Here is a 17,649-nt window from a genome sequence, read left to right on the forward strand (position 1 = left end):
GCCCCAGCCGAGAAGCCCCGCCCCCCGTGAATCAGCTGATCTCACGGTCCGCCGAGCTGCTGGGCTCGCGCCGGATGCAGACCGCGGTGCCGCGGGGGGAGCGTCAGGTGAGCGAGCGCGGGGCCCGGCTTGGCCCGTGGCTTGGGAAGGCTGACCGGCCGGGGCCTCCAGCGTGAGGGCGGCCGGGGTCCGAGAGAAAGGCGGAGGCGCAGGCCGAGGCCCAGGAGCGCTCTGCGGGGATCCGCCGAGACGGCGCCCCCGTCTTCCCAAGCCAGAGTCCGACCCGCTGCGCCTGCTTGTCGAGGAGCACCCAACGGCTCCAGGTTCTCCCAGTCGCCGCGGTTCCTCCCTCCTCAGACGGCGCGCCACTGCGGAGACCTCAGCCTCCTGAAATTCTTCGCGTCCCCCCTTCCCGCCTCCACCCACGCTGCCTTCCAGCCATTCATTCCGGAGGATTTATTGAATGCCCACTCTTGGCGCCGACCAGATAAACTCGGGTCCCTGGCCGCGAACCTTGGTGAGTGTCCCGGGAGGGGTTGCCCCTGGATGCAGCTCGCGGTGGACAGTGGACCAAGGGTTTCACTGACTTGAAAAGGCGGTCGTGGAAAAAGAAAATGACTGTGATATTAAGAATTAGGAGTTTAGGTTAGTTCTTTGGCGTGTCAAGTGATCCAGCAGAGGGTGGTAAGTTCTTTTGACAAGTGAAGGCAGGAATAGAACACAGGGGTTTTCGTGAGGAAATGGTCCTGACGCTGGTGTTGGTCCTCCGTGTATGTTTGGCTAAAGTGGTGGTGTATTGCTTAGGGCTTTGTTGATGAGGGAAGAGGGAAAACACACGGGCTGAAGTGGCTTATCCAAGTACAGTATTCTCTTTTGGATTTAGAATGGAAAAGGAAATAACTGTTGAATACACACGCTTACCATTTGTTCATGGCATCACCGATGCAATGGACATGAACTTGGGCAAATTTCGGGAGATGGTGAGGTTCAGGGAGGCATGGTGTGCTGCAGTCCATGGGGTCGCAAAGAGTTGGACACGACTGGGCGACTGAACAATGACAGCAACAAACGGTCATTCTTTGTTGCCTTCTGGATTTGTTGGTGGCTGTAAATGTTCTTTAAAAGGCTTTAAAAAAATAAAATTGTGTGATGTGTGTTTATTTTGAACAAGTACAGAAATCCAGCAAACCTGTTGGTCCAGTATCTTTTCAGTTTATCATAGATAGGGATGATTTGGAGTGGCCACTTGACCTCTGAGTTAGTGAATACTTTAAGAATTTAAAAGAGTGGAAAATTTGTTTTTGCAGTAGATTACAGTGTTTTAATCTTAATAATACAAGCATAATGATGAAGATCCTAGGCTTTAGACCTGGCGTACCTGGAGCCCCAACAACTTACATCTTTGAGTTTGGGCAAGTTACTCATCTGTCTGAATATCCTTATCTTTAAACTGGGGATAAAAATACCTTCTTCGTAACAGTACCTTTACATGTAATGGTTCATGTATTATATTTTTTTTTCTTCTTTACTGAACTTGGCATTGTATGTAAATATTCAATACATATTAGCCATTTTATGTCATTTTCTTTTCCACTACACTATGACCCACTTACTTACTGTTTTCTAAATGATGTGAAAGAGAACTGAATTTTTTCTTTTAGAAAAGAGCTATAGTTTTTAGTATCAAGGGTTAGTTTCCAGATAGTTTTATGATGCAGGGGTATATTTAGAGAAAATATGATTTCAAGTTGGTCTGTAGTAACTTCGGTGTTCCATTAGAGCCTTCTAACGGGGAAAATGCTGATGGAATCTATACCTAGTTTAATTACTTAGTTTGCAAACTGTGACTAGTATTGGCAGATGTAAGATTCATAAGGAGAAATGTTAAAAGCTGTTTCACATTATTAAAATTTGAAAAGATAATGATGCAGAAAATGAAGTACCAAGCAAGTAATTTGAGAGGGAGAATTTGAGTGGCATTATGTAAGCCCCTTATTTTTAAAATTGATTAGTATAATGTGAACTGGAATCCCCTCTCTCCAGATTTCAGCCTTACAGAATTTAGGTCATCATTGACTTACTTTGGACATTTTGACTGTTAAAGAAGCAAAAGGTATGATATGAACCTCACTGAAAACTGATTTTTTTCATATAATTAGATGGAAAGAATACTATCCTCTACCTCTTCATGAAAAACATGGGTTTAGTGTAGTATTGCTAGGTCCATTCTAAAAGTATTTCCAAAGAATATGACTGACTTGTAAAAACCTTTTGTAATTCTTTATTAACATGAGACAAGGTAAGGAGTGGGTTGAAAAACTATGAAGGAAGTAACAAGTGGTGGTTTTTGAGTTGGTGTAAAAGAAGCCTTGCTTTAATAAAGTGTGAGGTTGAGCCCATTTCTCAGACACTCAGGGGAATGCTGTGAGGATTTTACTTTGTGAAATTAAACCTACCACATATTCTGGTTGTGTTAGGGATATACATAATTCTGATAGACTTAGTTTTATTTTTTAGCAGTTTTTTCTTTTAATGCTTCATTGATGACCAGGTAATTCAGTCATCAGTTATATGAAAGCAGTAGGTTTAACAGGATATCGGTCCTTAAGAACAGGCATGAGAACCACAAATTAAAGCAGCCAACTTGGACTTGATTCTTTTTAGCGCTGCATTTATTTTCCTATCCCCACCTGCCATTCCTCTATAGATGTAATGGTGCTACCTTCACATTTTGTCCTGATATTTGCCTGTATCATACAATTGATAGATGAGCAATTGGTTAGATAGGTGAATTAATTAATCCATGTGGATAGACCACAAATATTCAAATCAGCAAGGTAATGAGTACTTTGGGGGGGGGCGCGGATCTTGCAGACTTACTCTTTTATTGTAGAGTTTTTTGTTTTGAAGAAAATATAGCTTTCTCAACTCTTATGGAATAAAGACTGGGTCAGTGTGATATGGGTGGGCTTTTCATTCTAGGGTTATTTTCTTCCACAACCTGAATTTTTGTTGAGCTGAATTCTTAACTAGGGCAATTTCCTAAGCAAACATCTAACAAAGATGATGATAGCAGTTCTTAAAAAATAACAATAAGTAGAACAATCCAGCTCTTAAAAAATAACAATAAGTAGAACAATCCAGCTGTACTTTTGTAGGGAAATGGATAAACTATGGTTTATTCATGCAATGAAATACTATCCCCTGGTAAAAATGAGTGAATTAGATCTTTTCTTATCAACATGGATACATCTCAAATACATAATATTGAGTAAAAAAAACCAAATTGCCAAAGGATAGATGCACACAGTATTATGCAACTGTGTAGAGTTTTAAAACAATATAACTTATACTGTTTATTGTTATTTGTGTATCTAGTGAGAGTACATAAACGTATAAGAATATACATGGAAATAAGACATATTAACTTTAGGAATAGTGGGTAATCCTGGAGAAGGAAGGTTTGGATAGAACTCCTTCAGATCTCTGTATAATTTTTTCTTCTGTTTTAAAGAGAGCTGAAGCAGATATGAAAATGTGTTAAAATATAAAATGGAATGATAGGTGCATGGATTTGTATTTTTAAAGACTTGTGTATGGTTAAGATAGTTTGTGAAACTAGAACCTTATAATTTTTACTTATAATTGAGCTGTCTTCTGATATGCTCTCTTTATTTTACTTTGTAACTTCTCTCTCTGCAGCAGGAAAAGAATGTGCCAGTGCAGAGCCACTGTGTAAATTTTTTTAAAGAAAGGAGCCAGACCAATTATTTATTCAGTTTTATTTTGCTGTTTGACTTGAGCTCCTGGGAGAAATGCTTTCCTTAGGATATATAGAGTGATCCTTCTTAAGAGGCTGCAGGGGAATTCAAGTTCTCAAAACCCTTGAGAAGTACATGATGGTGAATTCTCAGAGTGTAGGGGAGTGCATTGTATCCTAAAGTCCTGAAAGGAATTTGGACAGTGACTCAGATACAGAGTTACTGTAGATATCATATAGTCATTAGCATTTACTTTTTTTCAAGTTTGCATTGGTTAAATTTCATTACAGTGTAGTAATCCTAAGTTTTATACTGTGAATGCAAGTGTCCTGGTTATTGCTTAAACAAAATAATTCTCTTTCTACAGGTATTAATAAGTAAACATGATGATAATGTATTAAATGGTTGAGTTATGAATAGTCAATTTAGTGGCTGATCCCTAATATAACTCATAAGTTTAAAAAGAATATTTTCAGGCCTAATCAAGATACCTGTTATTGGCACTTTCAAAATACTCTAAGTGAGATATGTCTCCAGAACAGTATATTTTGGTATGTGTACTCCCTGTTTTGTGGCCCCTTTTTGACCTTAAGCACTGGATATTATTGATCGGTAAAATAAGAAATAAGTCAACATACTTTGAACTGTGTTTCTGTAATGCCTTTTTTTTAAAAAGCGGCCATTTTAATGAAAGAATAGTAGCAAACTATTAAAGGAATAAATAATAATTATATATAAGTATATAATATAAATAATTTCTATATATAAATAATTTATATCATAAGTTATACACTGTCAAGTAATAATAGGCATAAATGGTTGCAGTACCTGGGAATTTGAGATTCAGTTGCTGAATTATAATATTTATCAGAATGTTTTGTGGGAATTTTAGTATTTCTAGCAAATGCATTTCAAAGAGGTATGCTGCTGCTGCTGCTGCTGCTAAGTCACTTCAGTCGTGTCCGACTCTGCGCGACCTCATAGACGGCAGCCCACCAGGCTCCTCCGTCCCTGGGATTCTCCAGGCAAGAACACTGGAGTGGGTTGCCATTTCCTTCTCCAATGCATGAAAGTGAAAAGTGAAAGTGAAGTCGCTTAGTCCTGTCTGACTCTTCATGACCCCATGGACTGCAGCCTACCAGGCTCCTCCGTCCATGGGATTTTCCAGACAAGAGTATTGGTGTAGGGTGCCATTGCCTTCTCTGAAAGAGGTATGCAGTGGGTGCAAAAAAGAGCGAAGTGGGTATTGCAGGATATTTATTTTACCATGTTTCCCCCCCTCCCATGAGCAATATCCATTTTAGATGATTCTCCACAGTCAGAAGAATACAGTTTTAGTAGGTTTCAGGGTAAGATTTGTTGTTGTTTTGTCACTAAGTCATGTAGGACTTTTTTACAACCCCATGGACTGCAGCCTGCCAGACTTCTCTGTCCATGGTTTTTCCCAGGCAAGGATACTGGAGTGGGTTGCCATTTCCATCTCTAGGGGATCTTACTGACCCAGGGATCAAACCTGTGTCTCCTGCATTGGGCAGGCAGATTTTTTACCACCAAGCCTCCAGGGAAGCCCCCAGGGTGAGATTAGCAGGCCATAAAAAAAATAAAAATAAGTAAAAACAGAGAGACTATGAAGCCTTAATGTTCCTGTTTACACCAGAAAGTCTCCATGTGCTAAGGAGAAAGGGACTGTTCTCTCCTGGGTTATATGACATCTGTGAAGTGGCATGAAAGAAAAGCATCTTCTTTGTTAGGAAGATCATTAGCAAATTATGGATGAAGGTTTTTATTATGAGAAGATACTTCCCTTCCGTGTCTAAAACTGACTTTTAATTATATATAAGCATAGAAACTTTCTAATCATTTGAAAGTCTGTGGACACGAACTTAAGATCAAGGGTTGTCTTCCACTGGGTACTCTTACGTGTAGCCAGCTTGCACCTAACGGTTACTATGGATACAAGAGCTTACCAATAAATAAGTCATGGTTTCTGACCTCTCGGAGTTTATAATATATTTTGAATCAATGACTTGGTAAGTGCATTATCCCATTAGTAACAGCATTATAAGTAGTAAGTACTTTCTAGGCCATCCTACTGACTTTATTTATATGCATTAATTTACTGAATTCCTGAACTCTGGGTCAGGATTTAAGGGGTGGTCAGCTCCCATGTGATGATAGTGATAAAGAACCTGCCTGCCAGTGCAGATTTAAGAGACATGGGTTCGATCCCTGGGTTGGGAAGATCCCCTGGAGGAGGGCATGGCAACCCACTTCAGTATTCTTGCCTAGAGAATCCCCATGGACAGAGGAACCTGGCAGGCCAGTCCTTGGGGTCGAAAAGATTCTGAAATGACTGAAGCACAGCACAGCACAGTTTGTCTACAGGTATTTATTGAGTACTTGTTGTATATCAGGACTGTTTTAAGCAGCTGGGATATAATAGAACATACGGTGTTTTGGGTTCCCATGGAAGTTTATATTGGTTCCTTACCTGAAGTATAGTAGGTAAGAAAAATACATATGGTTTTAGTTGTTGAAATTTAAGCATTTTAAAGTTAGTGTACTAACTTTGACTAAATGATTAAGGCAAATGGACTTTGTCCAGAGAATAAAGTTTACTAGATGTGAATACATAGAATTTAATTTTCTCTTTGCATTGGGGATAATAGTTCATTGACATATTTCTGTTCCATATTTAAAATGTTTATTTATATTCTACTTTGTTCCTAAAAGGCAGTTTACAGAACTTTGTAAATGTGGCAAAATAAAGTTGAGAGATGGAATGAATGGAGCCAGGTGTGAGATTGGAAGCACAGCACACATATGGTGAAGTCCTAGTCACAGGTGCTATCCCGTGGGGCTCTTAGCCTCCCACCACGGAATCTGTGATCCTCCTGTGCTTATACTGCCGTTTTGTTCCTTCTTGAAATGTAGACCCTTCCTCTCATGAAAGGTCAGTCCCACGGCCTGTGTGTTCTGAATGCTCTCCTGTCCCGCTTTGTCCAGAGTTTTGCTTTTGCCCTCTGTCCTTGTCCCCCTTCTATCTAGGATCAGTGTCATCATCCTGCAGACCTGTTCAGCTCTCTCTCATCTGACCCTGCTCCCCCAAAATACGCTCTTGATCTTCATGTTTCTCGCCAGCGACTGCTCCTTTCTGTTTGCCATTTCAACATTTTTTTAAAAGAATCATTTGCACCAACTTTATTTTCATGTCCTCACCTCCCACTTACAGTCAGGCTGCTCCAATCTGGTTTTCAGTCCCCAGCTGAGACCCCAGCTGTGCTGAGCAGTCCTTCCTGCTGGAAGCATTTTCTGCTTTGCTTCATGTGCCCACCTCAGACTCATGTTTCTTCTGCCTCTCAGGCCACTTCCCGTCTCAGCCTTTGCTTGTTGCTCAGTCTGTCCAGGCATCTTACAGCTTGATTTTGTGCCTTCCCTTTCTTTTGTGTGTATTCCTCTGTCACCATCCATTGTCTTGATCTCAGATATTGTCCATATGCTTTCCAAGTTTATATCAATAGTTAAGACCTTTCTTCTGAACACCATACTCATATATTCAGCTGCTCACTTGATATGTACTCTTGGATTTCTCACAGGCACCTTGAACTTACGGAAAAAAAAAAAAATCTTGTCTAACCAGAATCTTACCTTCTACTTCAGAATCCTGTCCCTTCACTTTTCCTCATTTCAGTAAATGGTACCACTACACAGTTGCTCAAGGCAGAAGTCAGAGGTCATTTTTGATCCCTCCTTCTTCTTTATCTCCCACTCATATCTGTTGCATCACTAAGTCCTGGTTGTTCTAGGACACAGCCCGTCTCACTGTTTACCTCTTTCCACCAAACGGGTAGTCTTGTGTGAAATTAAAGAGCCCAGGCTTCCTCCTCCACTCAGATGAGGCAAGAGAGTATTTTCAGGGAGGGTATTCCTTACAAAACTCATTTGGGCACTGTACGTGACTATGTTCACCGTAAAACTGACTTAAAACTTTTGGAACGAGTGATGTAAATCATTGCCATTAAAAAGTTGAGGATGCCTACCAAAATGATAGTTTTAGAATACAAGTTCCCAGTCCCTTACTTGTAACCCTTACTTGTAAACCCTTACTTGCAAAATATGTTTTGAAATTCAGAGTTTTTCTGATCTTTGGACTAAGATGTGTAAACCATATATAACACTTCCTATGGGGCTTTTGATACCACCCTACAATCATATTAATACTTCTATGACAAAACTTATAAAGGTGTACACTAAAGGGTAAAAACTAAATAGCCTCATGTTAGTTTTGGTCAGGTTTTGCTTTTGGGTGAGTTCAGGTCAGATTAAATTTTACCACCAGAAGACATAAATGAAAAAAGCTGTTAGTTTTCGGAGTTTTTTGGACTTTGGATTTCTGGTTATGGTATCATGGACCTGTAGATAGTTTGCAGCTCTTCTTTCTAGTGATAATTAGAACATCTAGACCAGAATTTTTTTTTTAGGCACTGCCAGATAATGGTACTAAAACTATATCCTCTGCATGTACAAGTTAGCTTATCTCTCTGTTAAATGTAACAGGAGGTTGTGTGTCCACTGGGATCTAACAGTGAAATCAATTCATTAAGAACCAAAATTTGCTTTTTGTTTTAAAAGGTCATCTGAGAGTTTAATTACTTTACATTTCACTGTGAAGGAGATCATTTGAAATGTTCAGGGGTATATTTAAACTGAATGTAGCTTTCTTCTGTGGCTCATAGTACTTAGTAGTTGGAGGGGATGCCAGGGTCTATTTTGCTTCTTTTAGAGATGCCATTGGTGTCTGAAGGCCAGGTGAAGTAAAAGAGGGGACCCCACATTATCTGAGTCTGTTAAGATCACAGAGCTTCTGGGTCAGAGCTAGTTAATATAATAAAGGCTGGAGAGAAAGTTACTGTAACAGAAGAAAAGCAGAGTGCAGGGATCCTGACTCACCTGGGGAGAAATATCCTCAGAAGAAGCCTCATAATTAGGCAGTTTTATAACAATTAAAAATGTTAACAGTGGAAGAACATAAGCAAGTCTAAATGCTATTTGAATGGTTGAGGCAAGTCTTATAGGTTTCCCAGAGAGGGGTATCATAAAAATATTCGGAAAGCAAAATTTTTAAATTTATTTTTCTTGTTTAGATACATAGTTGAGGAAGAAAGCTAGGTTAACTGGATTTGGTAAATGCTACATATTTTAAGTATGTAAGGTAAAACTTTATAAGCTTCCCACATTTTAGCTGTAATATTCCTTTTTAGTTATGTTTCCTTAGCAGTCATTTCCTTTTTTCTCATTGCCATATTTGAATTTCAGGTGGGCATATCTTCTTAGAAGTATATTAAACACCATTAACAAAATTAGATCTATAAATATTGATAAAGAAAGATGTCTGTGAAATAGTATACTAGCGTTTGGTTGCTGCTTATAGCATTCCTACAAATTTAGTGCCCAAAATTACACTAACTTATTATCTTACAGCTCTTCAGGTTAAAAGTCAGATTCAAGTCTCTCTGGGTTTCAGTATATCATCGAGGCAGCATTTTTTTTCTGGAGGCTCTAGGAAAGAATCCATTCCCTTGCCCATTTCAGCTCCTAGAGGCCACCTATGTTCCTTGGCTTATGGCTGTTCCCTTCCATCTTCAAAGCCAGCAGTCTAGCAGCTCTCTTACCCTGTTTACATCATCATATCTCTTTCTCGAACTCTCCTTTACCTCCCTTTCCCATTTTTAAGGACTCTGTGATTATACTGAGTCCTCCTGGATAGCTATTAATAGAATCATCTCCCCAACTTAAAAACCAGCTGGTTAGCAGCTTTACTTCTCCTTTGCCTTGTAACCTAACATACTCCCAGGTTCTGGGCATTAGGACACATGGACATCTTGGGGATCATTATCCTCCCTACCGTAGATAGAAAGTAACAAAGGGATCTTGCAAAACAGTTTGTAGAGTTTTAATTTCATTTGGATTTGAGAAAATGATTATTGGTGAGAAATCATATCGCATAAGGAGTCATCTACTTTAAGAAAGCCCTGTATTCAAAAAAAGGACATCAAAAGGGAAGAAATGTTGGCTGCTTTAGTCACTTTACCAAAAGATTCTCCACGGTTTTGATTGCCAGGCAGTGGGACACAGTTCAGCCCAGAGGCAGCGAGTCAGTTGCATGAAGTGTGTTTGTGCACTGCCGCGCCCTCCCGGAGTTCTCTGGTTTCTTCCAGGGCACTGTTTCACCTGTATCAAGGGACCAGCTACTCTGTGATCTCTGATAGACAAGCAAAGGTTAGACCTGTCCTCGGAACTTTTCTGTATGCTGTGAGCTTTTCTGTATGCTGTGAACCTTTTACTAAAAGGTAATTACTGTCACACACAAAGCATAGGACCACTTAGTAATCATATTTATTAAATGTTGTTCAGTCACTAAGTCATGTCCGATTCTTTGTGACCCTATAGACTGCAGCACGCCAGGCTTCTTTGTCCTTCACTATCTCTCAGAGTTTGCTCAAACTCATGTCCATTGAGTTGGTGATGCCATCCATCCATCTCGTCCTCTGTTGTCCCCTTCTCCTCCCGCCTTCAATCTTTCCCAGCATTAGGGTCTCTTCCAGTGAATCGGCTAAATCTATTCAAATATATCTTTCATTTACATGGTACCCTTCATCCAACTTGGAATGATTCAGAACCTTTCTAAAATAAGCACTAGGTAGAGAGTAATTTCCTCCAGATATACAGATGGGAAACAGTAAGAATTCACAGGCAACCTGGAGTAAACAGATGGATCTTACATCTCTCCTGCCGGTGTGGGCTGTTTGCAGAGCGTTGTGATCATGCCATATCCTTTTGCAAGACAATAATAAATTTGGCCGCAGTATTTTTATCACTCACACATCTAAAACCCCATTGCCCTTATTTTCATAAGCTTTGGTGCCCTTAAAAATGTGAATTTCTAAGTTGAAATGCATTGAGCATTTCTGTCTGCCTGTTCCTATTGCTAGCTCTAACTTTATTAAACTTTGACTTGCTGAAATGATGGATCATGATATTTGTACTGTTATTTTCATGTAACTCTTTTCTATTAAATGGCAGGTGATATTTTCAAATTCAGATTTCTTTCTTCCAGCCCTTTGGATTATGGTTTTGAATTAAGGTTGATTTGGGGGAAATACTGCTGGTTCCAATAAATGGAGAACTTTGTTCTAATGATGTAATTTTGTGTGTGGGCATCGCTGGAAAATGTAAATTAAAACTGCTTGAATCTGATACATTACTGGAGAGATTGTAGCAGTTCTTGTTTATTTAACTTGTATTTCAGTGTACATATGTCCCAGAAGCATTTAAAAAGTAGCCTTAGTGTGTATGTAGTGAATACGTAACATGCTGAGTTTTCAGATTCCACTTCTTTATAATAAAACAAACGAAGAAAGTCTGTTGCCTGGCAGAGTACAGCAAGGTCATAGGTACTCTCTTCTCACTTTGAAATTACATTTGACGTTCAGCGGGCATTTTTAATAAACTGGTGGGCAGGCTCAGTCTAGAGATTTGACTTTGGCAGGCGGGATATGAAATAGCTTAAATAGTTTTGCTGCATATTTATTGCCCAGTGAATGTGTGCTTGTTGGAGGGCTGCCTTTTTTTTTTTTTCTTTTTTTGAAAAATCTGACTGATAAAATAGCAAAGGGTTTTTTACTGCTCTTTGTGCTTACCTGCATTTTGCTGTTTAGGCCTTTACCTTTTGCAAGGAGAGAATGATTTGGTGATGGAGTGCTCCCACTGACCGATGGACTCAAAGAAGAAAAGGTAAAACCATTTTTTCCTTCTCCTCTGTCTTTCTAGGAAAACACAACAAACAGTTCCACTTATGTGTAGCTTCTCTTCAGTTTAATTTTCTTCTCGATGGTTACTAAGTAGGAATAGCGACATTTGTGTTGATTGGCAAAGAGAGAAAGATAATTACAATAAAGCTTGTTAGTGGTTCACTTTGTTGCTAGTAGTCCCTTTCTTATGCTTACTAAAGGTACAAAATGTCTTCATTTCATCATTGTAAAGCTTTTGAAGCCATTTTTTCCTCACATAATTTCAGTTTTTCAAAAGTAGCCTTATTAATTATAATTCTATCCTTAGAAAACTCGTCATGGATGATATTTTGAAAAAGGGGTTAGGTTTGTGGCTTCCCTTTCATAAAACCATGGATGTACCCAATTACAACTTATAGGAATATTATTTAGCACAAATAGAGAAAATCCCAGGTAATACAAAATAAAGAAGTCAAAGAAAGTTTCTGAACATCATTAAAATTTTGGCATCAGTGTTCTAGAAAAAAGATTATGAAAAAAGAAATGTCCCATCAGTGGTGACACAAAGGAAGACTTTATATAAAAGAAACCCGGAGTATGTTAATATGACCTTTTCTTGGAAAGGAAGGCAGTTAGGATATGATTATTACTACACAGCTGTGTGTTTTATGATTTTTGAGCCAGTGTCATCAAATGGATAGAATTCTTTGGCTAAAATGTGAGTAAAGCATGAAGGATTTTACCTGTTATAAATTTAACTCTCAAAAATTTAAATAGGAATTACAGAGCTTAAATTCAGCATAAAGTGAAATAAAGATCCCTACTGCTCCTGTCTTTCTCATCAGATACCTATTTGTTGTTTTTTTTTTCCTACCAAATTAAAAAAATTTAAAAATAAGACTCCAACCTTGGATATGTTGTAACTTTAATAGCTAAGGAGTTAATGTATTGAGAAGTTAGAATTTTGAAATTTTATGTTACTCAATCAAAAAACTTCAAAAAATAGCCCAGGTTTTGTTGGCTTCTTAGATAGAAACAAGTAATTTGTGGATTTGTCCTCAGGGTCTCATATAAATAGTTGTTTGCCTCTGCTTCTGTGTCATAACTAAGTCATAAAATAGGTGCTAACCTGTTTGACCCAGTCACCCATGTACTGGTAAAAGGTATAAATCTTCATGACAATATTAAGGACAAAAGGTATAGTTCTGAACTACAGAAACAATTAAGCTATTTTTCTTGATGTTTGTAGTTCCACAGAGGCTGAAGGATCCAAAGAAAGAGGCCTGGTGCACGTGTGGCAGGCAGGGTCCTGTTCCGTGGCACCAGAGAGATTGCCAGGCTGGGGAGGAAAGACGGTCCTCCACGCCGCCCTTGGAGTGCGACACGGGGCGCTTCTGACCGAAGGTACTGGGAACGGCGGCTCAGCCAGCACCCACGGAGGCCCTGAGCCGTGTCTGAGCGCGAGGACGGCTGAGCCCCGTGTGCCGCGGCTCTGAGTGGGCTTTGCTGGAGCTTGTGTTCTCTTTGTGTTCAAAATATGTTCTTACTCCCTTTATCAGAAATCAGATTAGTTCTTAAATTTAAGATGTTCCCTAGCTAGAATAAAAGGGAGAATTATACCTGAAATTTTTTTGTAGTGATAAGTACATGAAAAATTAGATTTTTTGAAAGATTATGTATTCAGAGATCCTGTTGCTATACCTTTGTTCATTAAATGTATCAGAATAATAATGCTAATAATAGCAAATGTCTGTTAAGCAATATGTGCCAGGCACTGTGCTATGCACTTTATATGTATTATCTCATCGAGTCCAGACAACCACCCTCTGAGGTAGCTGCTGTTATTATCCCCACTTCACAGATGAGGAACCTGAAGGTCAGGGAGGTTAAATCACTTTCCCAAGCACACACAGCTATTTAAAGGGTCAGAGTCAGGATGGGAACCCAGAGAGTCTGATTTCAAAGCCTGCTTTTAAAATCACTTGGCTATACTGTCTTAGTACAGGTTTTCTCAGGCATAAATGGCAGCTCATAAGAATATAATGCAGTCTATAAATCTGTAACAGAAACCTAGGCTATAATTTATATAGAGAGCTACCTTTAATTTTGATGGCATTTTCCCAGCGCAGTCATGGTAAATTTGATTTGGGTCAGGACAGCGATCAACCCCACTAATTTATAAATTTCTGCTCTATAAGCATTTGTTAAGTATTTAATAATGCTTTGGTATTTTCCTTGTAGGAACTAAGGGAAGACAAATTTTAGGAAACAAAGCTTAAAGCTGACCTTGGTGGTTTTATAGGGTAAACATAGATTTCTTTCTAATTTTTTTGTTATGATTTCACTTTTATTATAATAATACACAATACTATCATTATTATTGTATTAGGCCAAAATTTGGAAAAAGCCTTATTTTTTAAATGTGAACTATATTCAGTACCTACACTATGGGCTTCAAAATCTATAGTTCTCAAGCATATATAAATGGAATTCTGTTACTGTTGTTGTTTTAGCCCTTCAGTAAGCTATTTAGGAATCCTTCATGAGCATGATATCTTTAAACATCTAGAATCAAACCTAAAAGGCTGGGAAAACTGAGGGAAAACTTAAAAAAATATGTAAATAACCTATGTTCATGTGTAAGCAGTATTCTGGTTTAAGTGTCAAAGTAACAGAAAGTCTCCTCTCAACACAAGCGTGTAGCTTGAAATGGCACAGACATCTCCAGTACTTTCTTTTCTAAGTGAGGAAATGGTGTTGATTGAATACTAGAGATTTCAAGCTTCTTTGTCTCTATTTAAGTTAGCCATTTAGCTCCTAATTCAGTGAGGACACCTCACTGACTCACTGTTTTTGTGGGATACTATTTTTAAATGATGTCTAAATATTCATTTCTTTGCAGTTTTCTCTAGTGAGCCTATTATTCCAGTGGAATAATACCAATTGAAAGTTTTGGTGAATGGTGTGATATTGGTAAACAAGTCTGATAGGTGTATCACTTGGAAAGAAAAGTTTGAAAGCTCTTAACCAGTGAGCTTATTTTCTCAGTACTCTATCCAAATTAGAAATTCCCTAACAAAAGCTGCTGTTGTGTTTTTCTTTACATAGATCTTGTAGTGAGTTAATTTGAGTATATAACTGTATCTGCCATGTATCATAGGCCTGAGATAAAATAAGCATTTTTTCCATCAGTGACTGAATCGCTGCTTGTGGAGGAAGAATAGTACTCATTTCTTTATTAATTAAAAAAAAAAATGGATAGGTCCCTGGTTATATAGGAAAGAAAGGATAGTGGCCTTTGTTTAATATTTTTTAAAATCCATGGCCAAATCTTTGTCCCATTTAAATTTTTTAGCTAATATGGATCATTTATACATGCCCCCAAATTCCTGCAGTACCTGCGGTAAAACTATGACTTGATAGCACTTGTGAGCATAAATAGGTTGTCGTCATTCATGTCTCCAACTCCCTGGTGCCTTCCTTTTTATTTCTAAAGGGCTGGCCAGTTACCCTTCAGTCTAAAGCTACCTAGTCAATGACTTCGTTTGTGTTTTACTTTGTTTTGTTGTGATGTGTTTTTTAAATGCAACTCAGAAAGGCTTCTAGTACACAGTATATATTATATATAATATTTAAAAATTATACATAGTATAGTACAAAACATGAAGACAGTCATGTATTATTAATATTGCTGCTTTCAGTCCAACCTGGAGGTGTTATATAAAGCTGATTTCATAATTTTGGCCAAAGTGAATCTCTAGTATTTTTTATGCCATTGTATATTCATCTACTGCTCTGTTAAACATTAGTAGTGAATATTGTAGATATTAGTGAATGTGTCTGTTTTGTCTTCTGCTTATTTTATCTGATCATATCGTGATCAATGTTCTGTGTTTGTATAGCTGTGCTCTGGAAAATTAAGAAAAGGAAAAAGAAATTCTATTTTGTTAAACCTAGAGGGTACTAAAGGTTAGCTGAGAAAATGTCTAGTTAATTCACTAACTTTTTGTTTCTGTTTTGTTTTGTTTTTAAACCCTCAGATGGTGAGGTCTACAGCTTTGGGACTCTCCCCTGGAGAAGTGAGCCAGCAGAAACTTGTCCAAGCAGCCCCATTCTGGAGAATGCCCTGGTCGGGCAGTATGTTGTTACCGTGGCAACAGGGAGTTTCCACACCGGAGCGGTCACAGACAGTGGTGTGGTGTACATGTGGGGGGAGAACTCTTCTGGCCAGTGTGCGGTAGCTAACCAGCCGTATGTTCCAGAGCCAAAGCCTGTCAGCATTTCTGACTCTGAGAGCAGTCCTTTGTTGGCGGTCAGGATCTTGCAGTTGGCATGTGGTGAGGAGCACACTCTGGCATTGTCCCTCAGCAGAGAGATCTGGGCGTGGGGTACCGGTTGTCAGCTGGGTCTCATCACCACCACCTTCCCAGTGACAAAGCCACAAAAGGTGGAACACCTTGCTGGGCGAGTAGTGCTCCAAGTTGCTTGCGGTGCCTTCCACAGCTTAGCGCTGGTCCAGTGCCTCCCTTCCCAGGATCTGAAGCCAGTGCCAGAAAGATGCAACCAGTGCAGCCAGCTCTTAATTACAATGACTGACAAGGAAGACCACGTGATTATATCAGACAGCCACTGTTGTCCATTAGGTGTGACACTGTCAGAATCCCAGGCAGAAATCCAGGCCACCTCCACCATCAGCCCCTCCTCTGAAACCCTTGACAGCCAGGGAGAAGTGTTTGAGAACACTCTTGTGCAGAATGAGCCACCTGCTGCTACTGAACTGAATGTTGGAAATGTTCAGACCACAAGTGTTCAGACCACTTCCTCCCCACAAGATATCATGGGAACAACTGAAGTTTCTTCTGCAAGAAGTCTACCATCCTACCCTGACAGTCAGGCAGTAAATGAATATGTGCAGAAACTGTCGGATCGTTCAGTAAGAGAAAACTCCGAGAACGGTGAAAAGCCAATGCCATCTCAGGTACCTGCTAAATTTTGTAAAAGTGTTTCTGGAGTTGAACCATCTGAGTTTTTCTTGAGAAACTTTAAATGCCTAAGGGTTGGTATCATTTTTAATTTTTTTAGTTTGACTATAATTCTATCTCATTGTGCAAGCCTAGATCAGAAAAACCCTGGATTGATTCAAAATTACTCTTTTTGTTCAAATTCCGGCCCTTTATGATGTTGCAAGATATTACTGTGCTTGTTTTATAAGTAGCAAAATCCCATTTTTCTTGTCCAAGTACTTTTCCCCCCTGGCTAAGTTGGGCTCTCAGAAAAGTTTGATCTGACATGACTGTGTATTCACAAAGAATTCTCTGATCTGTACTTGCAGCACTCTTCAGGGTCTAGAGAAAAATCCTTTCCTTCTTTATCAGGGAAGCTTGCTATGTGGTGGGGATCCCTACCTCAAGGGACCCCTCGATTGAGGGCAGGCTTAAACTTGACTGGCATTGCATATTTGAATTCTTTTCAGTTATATCAGTGGTCCTTACTGGGAATCATTGGATGGAGGCTTTAATTTTTTTTTTTCAACTTGTTTAAACTATTTTTAGTTGGAAAACGTGTAATAAGTGGAGAGAAGCTATTTACCAGGGGCATATAGTAAACTGTGTCTCCCTGCTTCAAACAAATTGTTCTGAAGGATACTTGGTTTTTTATTCTCAGTAGAAGGCTTTCGCTTTTGCTTTTCCAAAATAAATCTAAATAGAAAGAAACATCTAACCATAGGGACTTCCCTGGTGAGTCAGTGATTCAGACTCAAATAAAAGAGCTACCTTGTGGCATTGTTTTCAGGTTTTTGAAACCACTTTACCTCTTGACTCTTCCTTACTGTTTGCTGGCTCAGGATAGAAATGTGGCTTAGAGGTGTTTTCAGAAACAGTCTTAATTTCAGTCTACTTCCTGAACCTGTAGATATTTGATTTTTTTTTTTTTTTTAGTTAAGAAGCTGTTTGGAGAAAGAAAGGGAAGTCTAAACAAAGTGAAAGTAATAATTTAACAGGACTTGTGCATGCTAATAAAAAAGTTAGATTTTGACATCAGAAGTCATTCATCTGATTTGTTAAAATTGAAGTTAAAAGTTTATTTTGTACTGTTTA

General features: G+C 38.9%; 1 protein-coding gene across 3 annotated transcripts in view; it reads left to right on the top strand.

The window, feature by feature from the left end:
* The first annotated feature begins 379 nt into the window (after positions 1-379).
* The window catches only part of ALS2 (alsin Rho guanine nucleotide exchange factor ALS2), a 58,630-nt gene continuing 41,360 nt past the window's right edge, over positions 380-17,649 (top strand). For 2 of the 3 annotated variants that reach the window (XM_043445186.1, XM_043445188.1), the window contains exons 1-4: positions 380-517; positions 11,480-11,555; positions 12,801-12,955; positions 15,592-16,529. In XM_043445186.1, the coding sequence (XP_043301121.1) occupies positions 11,536-11,555; positions 12,801-12,955; positions 15,592-16,529 (1,113 nt within the window). In that variant the 5' untranslated portion in view covers positions 380-517; positions 11,480-11,535. Of the gene's footprint in view, positions 518-10,089; positions 10,112-11,479; positions 11,556-12,800; positions 12,956-15,591; positions 16,530-17,649 lie in introns of those variants that run through there. The other variant, XM_043445187.1, reaches the window with a different exon arrangement.

The sequence above is a fragment of the Cervus canadensis genome, chromosome 24 (genome assembly GCF_019320065.1).
Source record: "Cervus canadensis isolate Bull #8, Minnesota chromosome 24, ASM1932006v1, whole genome shotgun sequence".
NCBI classification, from domain to species: Eukaryota; Metazoa; Chordata; class Mammalia; order Artiodactyla; family Cervidae; genus Cervus; species Cervus canadensis.